This window comes from Mirounga angustirostris, unplaced genomic scaffold (genome assembly GCF_029215605.1).
Source record: "Mirounga angustirostris isolate CCGP_5_RB_7025 unplaced genomic scaffold, mMirAng1.0.hap1 SCAF_3, whole genome shotgun sequence".
Classification (NCBI taxonomy): domain Eukaryota; kingdom Metazoa; phylum Chordata; class Mammalia; order Carnivora; family Phocidae; genus Mirounga; species Mirounga angustirostris.
The window spans coordinates 93488607-93503041 of NW_026991711.1; the positions used below are offsets into that span (position 1 = coordinate 93488607).

Here is a 14435-nt window from a genome sequence, read left to right on the forward strand (position 1 = left end):
GATGGACACTTCCCTCTGCACCCCGGAGCCAATCACGTTCCCAAGAGGAGAGGTGGAGAAAGGATGGTGGGTGGGTGTGATGAGTCCGACGTGAGCTGGACGCTCTCACGCCCACTGGTGAGCTCATCTCCCATTGCTCCGGCTCAGCCCCAGATGCTGCCAAATGCGGAGCGCCCCCAAGAACAAAGCGGCCGTGTTCCCAGCCACCTCCCCGGCTCCCTGCAAGCCGGCAGCTGCTTGCCTCAGCACAGTGTCTTCTCCAATCAGTTTGCATCTTTCCATCCTAGGGTTTTTTGTAAGTGTCACTCACTCAATCAGTCACTCTGCAAACACGGAGGCCTGCTCCTTGGCAGCCAAGCTCCAGGACGTGGAGGGCTCCCCGGTTTGTTAACAAGGCAGCAGCACCCAGCGGGACAAAAGGGCAGGAGCGCGAGCACTCGAGAGCGGATGCGGTTGAGCTGGGGCTGGATTTGGGTGCAGGGCTAAGCTGGGCAAGGCTGGAGGGAGTGGCATTGCAGGCAGAAGGTGCCCGGCCATTGTCCAGGTGGCTGCAGATGGAGCGGGGCGGTGGGAGGTGGTGTACAAGGCGGGGGAGACGAGGCTGGAGGGGAAGGCCACTTAAGCCACATTATAAAGCCTGAATCTTGCCCTGAGGGTGATGGAAGCCATGGGGGCGCAGAATGGCGGAGGGGATGCAAGATCCCTGCTAGGCAGCTTGGAGGCTGAGGGAGCCTGAGCTGAACAGCAGTGCAGGGAGGGCGGCAAATCCCAGGAAGGTCGGGGGGTGGGGGTTGACAAGTCAGATGTGGCAGACCTGGGGCTGGGACCAATGGGAGGCATGGGGCGGTGGCCAGGAGGAGTCGTGGCACTGGGGTAAGCACGGGGTGGACAGAGACAAAAGTCCCGCCGGACGGGAAGATACGGAAGAGGGAAAAGACTACTCGAGGAAAGAGAATGGAACGAGTACTGATAAGCGGCTACTGCGCGCCAGGCATTGAGCCAAGTGCATACGCACGATCTTACTTAACAGTGTGTCTAGTTCAACCAGCACGCGGGGCTGGGAATCGCTGTCCGGACCCCATCCAGTGTCCCCACCACCTTGGGCCAGCTCCCACAGTGGGGACGCGTGCAGAGGCGTCACTGGCCTAGACGCGCCTGAGGCTCACTACCCAAACTCCCTTCCCATGGCCCCGCCTCGGGTCACCCCGCTCGGGCGCAGCTGCTCTGGGCTGAGCTGGAACGCATCTGGCCCTGCAGGCCCTCCCCTGAGGTCCCGGCTCTCAGGGCGTCAGATGAGTTGTGCAGAGGGGTTTGAAACCCCAACTCACAGCCTGGGCAACTCACGTGTCCCCCGTTTGCTCCTCTCAGAGTAGAGATAGGAATTGCAGCCTCAGAAGGTGGCTGAGGGGAATCACAGAAGAGAATGTATGGAAAGGCACAGGATAGAGACGGTTCTGACACATGCACACAGCAGGTGCTCATGTCTGCTCACTCGGCCTCTCCTGCCTTCTGGGGACACCTGCCTGACCAGACCCCTGGGCCGTGGTTTCTCTGTGTCTGCCCACTGTCCCGCTGGCCTTGTGCCGGCCACCCGGAGGCCTTGGGAGGCAGGCCGTGCGTGGGAGGATGCGACATTCGGACATGGCTATTTGAGCACTGTATTGTACCCGTTGTCTGGTTTCTAATTTGGACAAGTGGCATATACACACAGCTTCACCAGCCGCTGACACCCCACCCCACTCCCTATGGGGAGCAGTGGGGGGCTGTTGAGAGGAGGAGGGCATGTGCTCAGGGGCCAGGCCTTATCTCACACCCCACACTTGTGTGTAGTCCTGGACTGAACTCCATCCTGGGGAAGGCACAGGGGAGGGACAGACCCGGGAGTCAGATTCCAATGGCAGCCCTCGGGGCATGACGAGGGTGACATGGGATAAGAGCCGGTGTTGGGAGGACCCCAGTGCTCTTCCCCAGTGGGGGAGAGGAAGAGAAGGCTCAGCGGGGTTCAGGAACCACGCGAGGTGGCTCTTGTACGTGCGAAGTGAGTAGGGCAGACAGACAAGAAGGATCCAGAGGAGGGGAGAAGAGGGAGAAGGCTTCTGGGGAGACGTCCCAGAGGAGACAAAATCCCAGCCAGGCCCGAGGAAGGGAGGGGCTTGGCTCCACTCCAGCCAATAAGGTGGAGCTGCAGGGGCTGAGGTGGACAGGAAGTCCTGGGGGACGGAAGGAGGCTGAGGGGCGCAGGGGCCCACCCCGAGCCACGTCACCTGGCAGGCATCAGGACTTACCTCTGGAGCCCGTCCCCACCCCCGCTCCACAGGCCCTAGTGCTCCCTACCATCAGGGAGTGGGAAAGCCCTTCCAGGCAGGGATGGAGGATAAAACTGCCGAAGCCACCTGCCTGCTCCTTGCTGGGGTCCTAGCTCCACGGCCCTGGATCCCTAGGTATCTCTGGGCTGGGCTCCAGCAACAGCAGGTGGAGTGGTGCTAACTGGGGGAGGTGGGCACTTAGCCTTTCCCCCCTCCTCCCTCCTCCAAGGTGGGGGGCTCCATGCTGTCCCCAGGGGCTCATGGTCAGGGGGCTACAGGCACCCCTGTGAAATTAGGATAGTATTTGGTGGGAGGGGAAGTCTTGGTATATTATGGGCAGCAAGAACTTTATCTACCCAGAACACTGGATCTCCCGCCTGCCACCGGGCCCTGCCTGCAGCCTCCAGCTCCACCACTGACAACCATCCTCTACTTGCTCAGGCCCAAGCCCCTGGTGTTGTCCCTGATGCCCTTCTTTCTTCCTAGCTCTTCATTCGGTCTGGGAACAAATCTTGTGGCTCTATCTAAAACGTGATCACTTCTCCCCACCTCTACTAACTGGACCCCCTGCTTCCGCTTTGCCCCTAAACCTACTCTCAGATCAAGAGCCACAGTGGGATTCCTTTTAACAATAAGTCAGATCTCATTACTCCTCTGTCCAACCCCCTCCAGGGGCCCCATCATGCTCGAGCCAAACAAAGTCTTACCAAGCCCCGACCAGCTTGCATGACCAGCCCTGGAATTCTGGCCGCACCCTACTCCTGTCCCTCACTTATTGTGTGCCGGACATGCTGGCCTCCTGGGTTTTTCTGGAGCTCAGAGGGCACCCAGCTGCCTCAGGCCCTTTGCACTTGCTATTTCCCCTTCCTGGATCCTTCTTCCCGCATATTTCTGTACTGCTCACCTCCTTCAATTCTTTGCTTGAATATCATTTTCCCAGGGAGGATTTCTCAATTTCTTCATTCAAGACTGCACCCCCACTCCACCCGGGGCTTCTTACCCCATTCTTGGCTTTGTCTGTCTCTCCCTACTGCGCTGTTAAGTTCCATGAAAGCAGAGATGAGCGTGTTTTGTTCCCTAGTCTGCAATTCCTGAAACACGTCCTGGCCTGCGATGACTCACTAAGTATTTGTGGGAGTTGCTCAGACTCAGTCCCCTGTGGACAGCAGTCATGGCAGGGATCCCAGATCCCCCCTTAGGGCTCCTCACCTCCAAAAGGAGCAGCAAGCTCCCTCCTCAGCCGCCATCTCCCTCCCGCTCCCTGCCCCCACCCGGGCCCAGCACTCACCATCCACTGGATTGAGGTAGTCGTGGAGATGGGGTGCACTGGCAGCACCCCCACTCTGCATCAGCAGGTCCCCGTAGGGTGCAGGGTGGCCCGCCATAAGGGTCATCTGGTGGTAATAGTCTGAGGGGTTGGTGCCTGGAGGGGGGAGGCCAAACAGTCCCCTCTCCTTGAGGTGCTCGTGGGCCACTGTGCACAGGAGGGAGGGAGAGAGAGAGAAGCCGTCAGGATGTGGCCAAAAAAAAGAGAGAAACACGCACATGGCCTGAGCTGTGTCCCCCCTCTACCCCCCCGGTGCCTGCTGGTTGGTCTTCTGCCCCTGGGTCCCCTCCCCCCACGGAGCAGACAACGTGGGGGGGGATGTGCTTCTGCTGATGGGGAACGAGAGCCCACATGCCCCCATTTCCTCAAAGCCGTAAACAAGTGCTCCCTCCTCCCCCTCCAGGCCCCGCAGGAGCCCAGAGCTGCAGGCCTACAGGGTCCACAGGCCAGCAGAGTCTTCAAAGGAAAAGAAGACGCAAACAAAGGCACGGTGGTGGTCGACAGTTGGGCCAGGTCAGTCTGGCCTGAACGCTCAAGGCGAGATCGCGGGGACCTGGCCAGATAAAGCTCCCGGCCTGGCCTGCAGCTGCAGAACCTGGGGCTGTCTGCCTCCAGCCCTGCATCCGGCCCTGCCCCTGCCCAGGCTCGGCCAGGAGGCAGGGAGGACGAACTCCGGAGCCTCCGGACGGGGCCTGGCACTCGGGGTGCCTCGGCACCTGGCTTGGAACCCAGCAAACCCATCGAGAGGTCTGGCTTTTACCAGCGGTGCAAAATTGGGAAGGGACTCAGTTTTCCATCCATAAAATGGGGGGAATAATACTCGCTACTCAAGTTACTATGAGAAATGAGAGTGACAGCCAGTGTCATGCTGAGCACTTGCTGGGCGAGGGACTCACATTCATTCTCAGGGTCACTGTCCCCACACACTGTGAGCGGAGGGCCACCATTACCATCCTCCACTGGCAGATGAGGACTCTGGCGCTCTCTGCTATTAGTCTTGGCAAATAGCAAAGATCTCATATGCGCTGGGCAGAGAGAAGCCAGTCGATGTGAGCAGCCACCCCCCTCCTTCTCCTCCTCCCCTTCCCCTTCTCCTGCTGTATCCGCTAGAGAGGCCTGGCCTGCAACCAGGGTGATGCCCCACCCTGCCTGCCCTCTCCATGCCTGAAATGCCCTCCTGTCCCCCTCCTCCCTGAAGCCTTCCCTGGAGTGCCCGTTTGTCCTCAGAGCACAAAACGGTCTGTCAGACATGGCCTCTGATGGCTGATGAGCTTTCTGGGCCTCATGTGGGCAGGAGCTGGGGCTGGCACAGCTATGTCGTGAGCCTGACATGCTGTCTCTATCCACTCGGGGGCTTGGTTCGGGGCCAGCGAGGGCTCCGGGTATCAGGTATCAGGTCCACCCCCTGCGAAGGTCAGGGCCTTGCAAATTAGCCAAGTGCCCTCTGGTGCTGAACTCATGCCGCCTCTGTCAAGGGGCTGGGGCTGGGATATGTGGCAGAGAGAGGAGCCCCAGCGATGTTTCTGTGGAAATCAGGCATAGAATCAGTGCTCCACAAATGGAAGTCTCCTCTTCAAGGGCAGCCTGGTCTCACCGCTTAGCTCTTCACGGGCTACACCGCGGTCAGCTCAAACTACAGCGTCCTTGTCTTTTCTAGAGACCTCTCTCAGGGCCCTCTGACCCCCGCTTCGGGAGGACTGCCACGTCCTGCCTCCTCCGTAGGAACCCCGTCACCATGCATATTAGTTTCCTTAGGCTGCTGTGACGAGTGAGGACAGACGTGGAGCCAACTGCTCTTCAAACAACAGAATTTCATTCTCTCACAGTCTGGAGGCCAGACCCTATGGCATCAAGGTATCATAGGGCCAAGCTCCCTCCAGAGGCTCTAGGGGATCATCCGTCCCGTGCTCCTTCTAGCGCCTGGGGGTTGCCAGCTTCCTTGGCCTATGGCCACATCACTCTTATCTTTGCACTGTACTCCCATCTATGTCTCTTGTGAGGACACTTATCGTTGTATTTAAGGCCCATGCGGACATTCCCGGATGATCTCTTCACTTCAAAATCCCCAAATAAATCACATCTGCAAAGGCCTTTTTTTTCCAAACGAGGCCACATTCTCAGGTTCGGGGTATTAGGGTGTGGATACATCTTTCCCGGGGGCAGGCAGCCTCCAGCCCACGACACCACGTGCGAGCTTCAAGGTCAGGGCAGTATGTGGATCCTGGCCTGCATCCTCAAACTTTGGGCGGCCCGGAGCTGGCTGGGTCATCAGGAAATGACATGGAGAAGCCCAGGCCCACTTTCCGGAGTTGGTGGCTCAGTGTGGAGGCGGCGTGATCCTTCAGGGCACCCTCACTCGGCCAAGGCCACTCAGAAAACCCACACAGATTTCAGGACGATGAGCCCGATGCTTCAGGGAGATTTTCTGTCCATTCAGAGGCCAGAGTCCTTTTCCTTGTGAAACTCCAACCTGAGCCTCTCAGGTCCAGGACTCGGCTCCAGCTCCTGGTCATAGCCACTAAGTGGGGGAGGGCACATTCCCCCTGGTGAGGACTGGAGGTGGTGACAAGGGACCCATTGGGATCATGTTTCCTGGAGCCTCTGCCCATGGGCTCTGGAGTGCAAATGTCTTCTAGAACTGCCTGGACCAAGAGGCACAATTTCAGTGGGCAGATTGAGAAGGTGCCCCCTGGTTGCTTTTTGAAAATTGCACTAGAAAGTGGCTACCGGGCACCGTGGGGGGTGGCATGGGACAGTGGGGTGGGAACATTTCCTGACAGGAAGACAGGATGGGCACGGCCAGCTCCCGAATGTACTCACTACCGTCCAGTGTGAGTGTGTTCGTTTGTGTGTATCAGTGAGTGGGGATGGGGCTGGAAGTATTAAATTTTTTTTGAAGTATTAAATTTTAGACCTGAAAACCCTATCTGTATTATGTGACCTACCCTTTCTGGTCACAAATTAACTGGATTGGGGTGACCATCTGATCTTTGAGCTGGGCCAATCAATTCTCTCTCAAGCATCTGAGCTGAGGGACACAAGTGAGCCCCTGGTGCTCATCTGTGGAGGCTTGGGGTGCCATTTGGAGGCCACGTGTTGACCTACAAGGGGCACATAAAGCAGATGCAGGCAGAAACCAGCCCGGCTCTGCCTTCCGGCTGCTCTGGGGGCCCAGGTGACACCTCGATCCAACACCCCCTTTACTTAACCAGAAGCAGATTTTGGTTTATTGCCTTGATACCTTATCATTATTATATATAATTTGCATGTAAAAGGGTGCTTCTGAACAGCTCTTTAATGAGCACAAAAACCAATGTTCCGCGGATCATCTTGGCTTTCCCCATTCATTTATGGAAAAACCCGTTGTTCAGGGTGGTGGGGATGAATGTCAACTTGCTCGCTATCCCAGGGGCTGGGGGGCTGGGGAGTCAACAATGTTAAAGTTAGCGGCATGGTTCCCCCAGCATCCCAAGCTCTACTCACCATCAGCGGGGCTGAGACCCCGGGCTGCAGAGATCGCGGGGAGCGTGGGGCTGCTGTGCATGGCACGGAGGTAATGCTCCATGTGAGGGCTCACGTATGGGTGGGGGGCGTTGAAGGGGGACTCCCCAGGGCCGGCGGGGTGTGGGGAAAGCCGGATCAACGAGATGTCGGAGATAACAGGGCTGCCACTCAGGGCAGGAGGCCTGCAGAGACAAAGGAGAGGGGTCAGAAGGCATGGCCTGTTGCAGAAGGACCTGCGTGCGGGGAGCCCTGCCGAGCAGTGGGCGCGGGCACCCTTCATGCGTCCGAATTCTCATACGCTAGCCAGTGCACGCAGGCCGAAGGCGCCTACAGGCTGCTGGGGCCGCCCGCTGGTCTGGTGTTGGCAATGAAGTGTTCGGCACACACGGTCGGACTTGCGGGACCACAGGCCCAGTGGGCCACATGCATGTGCCGAGCTTTCCCAGGGCCTGCATGAGGCTGGACAAATGGCAGCAACACAAATCTTTGTTAAATGAACAGAGTCCTGCCTTCTACATGAATGAAAAACAGAAAACACTAGTACCAGGGCAAGATGCAAAGAGCTCGTATTCCTAACAGAATGGAAAGAAGGAGAGGGATCGGGAGAGGCCCCGAAAGTAGAGAATTTGGGGTTTAGTTGGACAGTCACCGCTGTGGACCAGCTGGGAAGGAACAGAGCAGGATTCAAGAAGAGCTCTCAAATGAGGAGCCGTAACTAAAATTCTAGAATGTCCCTTTAGCTCTCCTTACATGGAATTCCTTTTGATGCTAACAGAGCCTGCCTCCTCAGATGCCCACCCGCAGTCAGGCATGAACCTGGCCTGGTCCCTGTGGCCCGAGCTGGCACTGCTGCAGCCCACCCCCATGTCCCCTGCTCAGCCTTCAAGGGGGCAGCGGCTCCAGTCAGCACAACGATGGCGCCTTTACACTAGGCCTGCCCACTCGGAGTCTCCAAGCAGCTGTTAGTATGTTAGCGCCGGGGTGTTCTGAGGTCATCTACCCCAAAACCTGCCCATCAGAGAAAAATCAGGCTTTAGAGGAGACGTAGCTATGAAACCACAGCTAAGTCACTGTGGACCAGATTCACCAAAATATAATTTTCATTTTTCAGAAAACGGGGTCTCTCTGTGATCCGATGTAGTACCAAGAAAAGAGTTTCGGACAAACCTGCATTAGGATCTCAGCCGTTACCAGCTCAGTCACGCTGAGCAAGCCATTTAACCTCTGCTGAGTCTCAGTTTCTTCAACTGTAAAACGGAGATAATAGTGCCTTTTTCCTGGGGCTGCCTTGAAGAGGAAAGTCCCCCAAATGGTGCGTGAGACACAGCGGTCCATTAATAGCCCAGAGCTCTTATTACAGCATTAGCGCCATACTTGTGGAGGGCAAAACCCAGATGTGCCCGGGAGGCCCTCCACACCGCCCCACGGGAGTGACCTTGGACGTGGGCAAGGGCAGGGTTAGAATACTTCAGAGCGGGGATGGTTTGTCCACCGGCTGGAGCGAACCAGAGAGCATTACTGCTTATGTGGGAGAGTGCTCGAAACCCGTGCCCGCCACACGGGGCGTGCCAGGACCCAAACAGGTGACATCCAGATGTTTCTACATCTGGGTTTCACAAACTCCCCGCTTGGAGGATGTGAGCATTCTGCTACATTTCCTTCTCGCTTTTGCAGATGTGATTGCAATGTGCGTGCAGATCCAACGAGCCTGCCGGGCCGCTCTTCCACACTGCTGTGCTTTTGTGCACACGGAGTCTTGGGCTCGAGGGCCTTCCCGCGTCCTCTATCTCGTCAGGCAAACCCCTTCTCCGCCCTGTAAGCCCAGGGGAGGGAGCGGCTTCGGTGACACCTTCCCTGGAGCCCCTTGTCCTGGCACGAGCTCTCAGCGCCTTCCTCCCTGCTACCTCTGGGAGGTGCCTGCTTCTGGTCTGAGGTTGACGGGTCCATCTCCCAGGTAACTGGGTTCTGTCTGAGGTACCTCTACACGCTACCACCTGGCAGGTAGTGAACTAGCATCCCCCAGAGGGATTTTCAAAAGCAGTGATGGCCACACGTTTGTTTCCAGCCACTGAGCTTGGCAGAAGGGAGTCTTTGGGATAAGTCATGCGTCATAGCCCCAAGCTGCTCTCACTCACAGGCCGCCCTTCGAGGCCAGCCCACCTGGAGGGAACTGCATTCAGCGCAAGGGGCTTCAGGGACGGCTTCGCTCTAGGCAGGGGCGCTATGTGTCCCAGGGTAGGTGGGGGGAAGAGAACCAGACTAATTCACCTACTCACCGAGGGTCTGTCTCGCTACCTCGGGCATGCTGACTGGGGCAGGATGGACACTCATGTTCCTGCAACAGGACAGGTGTTCTATGAAGACAATACTCGGAGAATATCACCCATGGGCCGGGCATGTGGGGCAGGGAGGAGACCTCTGTCTGACTCCTGGGCACAGATCTGGGATTGAAGGTAAAACTTCTGGAAGGCTGAGCATACTTCAATAAACACAGAGTGTTCTGGAGAACAGTGTGAGGCACCTCTTGTCCTCAGATCCCTTAGTCGTCCCCTGAACACTCGAGGTAGGGTGGGTTCCCAGGGCCTACAGGACACTGGTCAGGGTTGTAGTCACTGAAGCCAGTGGCCCTAAGTGGCCTGCCCAAGCTTCTCTGGCACCAGGGTCTCCCTGTAGGGCACACTGATAACAGCTGAGGCCTCATGAGACAAACCAGTGACTATATGGGGAGTTAAAGGAACACATTTAGGGCCCACAGAAGCCCTGGTATGTCCAAGGGGACCCCCACTCCACTGGCCAGATGAGTGTCCAAAGCAGGAGGCTGGAAACGTGTTGTCATGGCAACAAGCACACCACTGCGGGGGCTGCCCTGGCGGGGGCTGGACTCCAACCCAACCTAGCAGTTGGGCCTGGATGTCCCCGCATGGAGGAACTGGGACGTTTGTCTTCATACCTCAGTTATCACCCTTCAGGGGAGTGAACTCTGCGGCTCTCTTCCCATCACAGGTCACCAGGGGAACAGGGAGCTCATTCTTCCAGCGCACCCCGGGCCCTGTCTCAGACCCGGGGCTCAGAGTGGAGCCTCTGGAGCTCCTGGCAGGGACGTCCAGCCGGCCTCCAAGGAAGCATGGGCTGCGTGTCCATCTGGAATATTTGTGAAAACTCTGACACCAACAATCGCCCAGGAGGACTCAGGGTCCAGAGAGAGAAGTCGCCCCTCCAGGCTGTGTGGCCAGAGAGAGACACAGGCCAAGACTCAACCGGAGTCTGCCTCATTCCCCGGCTGGTGCTCCCCTCATCCCAAGGGCCGCCCCACCCCCACAGGGAACACTGCGAAGGCCTCCCTGTTTCCCTGGGCGCGGAGCTGAGAGAGGCCACTGCCTCCCGACCAAAGCAGATTCGATAGGGTTCGCTGGTGAGACAGGCCAGCTCCCAGGGCTGATTGAGAGTACACAGAACAGCCCCTTGCTCTTCCCAGGGCCAGGAATGCTGTCCCTGCTAGGCCTGGGAGCTATGGGAGCGAGGCCGGCAGAGCCTATCATGAAGGCACAACCAAATGCTCTTCTTTCATAAGCAGAGCAGGCCTGGATTCTGGAGGCCGTTTGGGGGGGGACCCAGGGCCCGGAAGCAGTGGGGCGGGGTTGGCATCTGGGCACCGCCTGTGCCTTCGAAAGCACCGGTTCTCCCGCGAACCCTGATCTTTCCCACCTAGCTGGGTGGCCTCGGCCAGCATGCTGCCCCTCTCTGGTGCCTCCCAGGGTGGGGCACATGCAGGGGGTTAGCGAGCATTAACCCCCTTCCCTTCCCTTCTCTGCAACAAGTCAACTCGGGGGTGGAGCATCTACTGACCTGGACACCCAGTACCCAGGACAACAGCAGCTTCAGCCAACACAGCTGTGGATGACTATCCAGACACCTCCTCCGGGAAGCCTAATCTCAATAAAAAAAGTCACCAAGAAGGCGCTTCATGCCCATTTTACAGATGAGGACACAGCCTGTGAGGCTAGGTCCCTCCTTGCCCAAGGGCACCCAGATAGCAGGTAGCGGGACCACCCCCGACCCAGGTGGGTCTGGGCCCCAGCCTATGCTGTGCCTGACCTCCCTGGGCAGAGAAGTGGGTGCTCCTGATGACTGTGGTTTCCCATGAGCAGGGCTCGGCGGGGGCGCAGGGTCAGGCAAGGGCAACACCTGAGAGCAAAACAGCTTTCTTCCCACTCTGTTTCAGCTTCGTTTCCACTCCCGCTCCATCACCACGCACAAGCCAATCCAGCTCTCAGGAGGGAGTTGGAACCTCTCCCTCCCACTGTGTTGTCAATGACTGATAAGGATCCAGGGGGCACAAATGTTCCAAGAGGTTATCATTTTGACAGACCCAACCAAGCAAAAGGAATGAATCTAAAATGGCAGAATTCCAAGCATCATTAATGCACATGGGGGAGCAGGGAGCTCCCCAGCAGCCCCGACCATCACACCAACTCTGCCAACGTTCAAGGCAGGTCCTTCCGGGAACAGGGCTCCTCTTGGGTCCATCCTAGGGCCCAGCAGAAAGTTCCATGCATGCTGGGTGCTGCCGGTGCTCACGAGCTGACCCCAGGAAAGATGTCTGCTGGTGAAATCCGAGCCAGCACTTCAGGCTGACCCCCAGCTACCCCTTCCCTTTCGTCTTGCATGTCCACACCATTGGCCGTGGGGGCCCAACCCAGGTCTCGGCTGTGGCCTGTCCTGGCCTTGAATTCTGGCAACTGGGCAGAGACTCGAGGAGGTAGCCTTGAGGGTGAGAGGAGGGGCCAACTGCGTGAGCTCATTTTAAGAGATGCTCGTGTTCTCCTCTGTCGTATGCACGCAGGTACACTCACACACCTGCCGGCTGCCATCAACTGGATTGGCCAAGCCAGCCTTGCTGCCAATAGCTTCCCTTGTTCGTTACCCTTATGCATTGCTTTCTCCCCTGCGGTCCGACTCTGAGCTCATCTGAGCCTGATTCTGCCATCCTTGGTCTGTTGGTTCATATTCCTGACAAAGTCGTCCTGGGCGCTTGCTCTGGGCCCAGGACCTATACGGAGCTCAGAGCCCAAGAGGCAGACCCACAGGTCAGGTAAGCATCGGACAGTTTGATAAAGACCCCGCCCAGAGGAAAAAAAATGATCTAACTCTGCATGTAAGCATAAAGGAAGGCTTCTCAGAGGAGGTGACATTTGGGCTGGGTTCTGAAGGATCAATAGGAGTTTGTGAGAAAGTGTATGACACTAAGAAAGGAAGCAGCATGCACAAAGAAAGGCTGATGTATAAAGATATGTGTGTGCAAAGGCTATGCCTGGATGGGGGAGCAGAGCACTTGGGGCTGGATCTATATTGGACCCACTTCATTTCTTCTCCAAGGGCTAGGGACCATGTGACCTGAGCCCAGCTGATCAGTGCATTCCATGTTCCCGGGTACTGTGATCATTTCAGAGATGGGCATATGCCTAAGACAGCAGCTTTGGCTGGACTCTTTGGGGAAGAAGGATTCTCTGTCCACACGAGTTGCTATGCAGGTAGGATGCAAGCCTGGAGCTGCCAGGGACCATAAGGGAAGAGGCCAAGACTGAAGATGATACAGAGTGTCAGAGCTGGAAGATGTGGGCTCCGGTTCTTGAATTGAGCCCCTAGTACAGATCCTGCTTCACCAGAAGTTAGTTGCGTTGGCCTTTTCATTCATCTGAGCCAATACACTTGTTTGTTTGAGCTGAATTTTTCTATCATAGGCAACTGCCAAGGCAAGCCTTAACGAACACAGCCTCTCCCTGCCCAGAGCGATCTGGGGCCCAGCGTTCTGCAAGGCAGATCGGAGCCGTTGTTCCCGGGGCCTGCCCACATCCCCGCCCACAGGACTGAAGGAGTGGGTCCAGGTGACCTGCCTGGGGCCGCTGAGGCTGCTGAGAGCAGCTGTGGGGGCCCTTCCATGTGTGGGCGTGAGGCAGAAGCAGGGGGCTCTGGGTAAGAGTAACGGCCACCTGCCTCCACGTGTGCGGGTGTGTGCGCGCTCGTGCACGTGCGAGCACTCTGGGGACGGGCAGCAGTGGCCTGTGGCGGGGCCCAGCTTCCTGGGCAGTCGAGGGCTCCCGCGCTTCCTCCCAGTAGGGGCACTGGCCGCATGGCCGGGCCAGCCTCCTCCTCCCCGAAAGCTGCAGGCAGAGCCACGAAAGGGCATCTCGGGAGCAGCATCTTTCCTCGACCTTCTTCCCCTCCCTTCCCTATCGGGAGGGGGGCCTGGCCCAGCCCCTGGGCAAGATTTCAGGGCCAGGCCCAAAGACCAGGATGGTAGGCAAGGGGAGAGAGGACAGAGAGAATGGGCTGAGCCAGCGGCGACCTCACTGGCCGGTGGCTGTTCTGGGCTCACGCGCCGCCGCGGCAGGGAAGCTGCAGCCCCCGGGGTGGTCAGCCTCCGCCGGATGCCGACGGCACGCAGCACATGCAACTCTGCAAGGCAGGTTTCGGTGCAGAGTGAAACCACGGTGCAAGGCGGTAAGCGAGACTTGCCCAAGGCTGCAGAGCTCTAAGTGGCAGCGAGGAACGGAAGCTGGCCTTTCTGCCTCCACCAGGCAGGTGCGGCGCTTGGACATCCCCCACGGTCCACCCAAAGGCAAGCTTCTGCCTCCGCTGTCTTGCCCTCAACAGGTTCAGCTCGGTGTCCCTTTGCGGACATCCCCTCCGCTGGCCCTCCTGCCCACCCTAGCTGGGGTGGGGTGCAGGCCGAGGGGAGCCGGTCACACCTGCGGCCGGAGCCTGGGCTTCCTGGGTCTGAAAGATGGCTCTGTCACTTACGGCGGGCCTCGGGTGTGCTCTCCACCCGGAGCCTCTGCATCCTGGCCTGCGGGATGGGGCGGTGGAGCCTGCCTGAGGGCGGTGGTGGGACGGCATGGGCTCCGTGGGCAGTGCAGCCCCGGGTGCCCAGTAGACACCCACCCATGTCCTTTCTCAGATTTAATGGATGAGCAAAGAGAAGACTTGCAGAGTGTGGAGTGGACTCAGCCCAGTCTTTCAACATCAGGTCCTGGCCCCTTCCTCACGTGCTGGCTCAAGATTTCTGGAGGCAGATGAAAGGCAAAGCCATGGCCATGAGAACCTCACACAGCCACAGGTGCCTCAGCACCAAAGTGGCTGGGCCCGAGCCAGCACGCCTGCGCTCTCGGCTATGGGCGCCATCCCGGGGAGCTAGTAGGATGGGGATGTGGCCTTCGAGGGTGTACGGCTCCCGCAGGGCTGGACGGGTAAGACTGCTTGATGGGAGGAGCAGGGAGGGCATCTGACCCCCCAGTGCA

General features: G+C 58.1%; 1 protein-coding gene across 3 annotated transcripts in view; it reads right to left on the reverse strand.

Moving 5' to 3' along the window:
• Window positions 1-14435, reverse strand: part of GLI2 (GLI family zinc finger 2) — a 245890-nt gene that overhangs the window by 31410 nt on the left and 200045 nt on the right. For all 3 annotated transcript variants that reach the window (XM_045869019.3, XM_064586408.1, XM_064586407.1), the window contains 2 exons: window positions 7117-7319; window positions 3595-3780 (listed from right to left, as the gene is read on the reverse strand). In XM_045869019.3, coding sequence (XP_045724975.2) covers window positions 3595-3780; window positions 7117-7319 — 389 coding nt within the window. The remainder of the gene's footprint in view (window positions 1-3594; window positions 3781-7116; window positions 7320-14435) is intronic.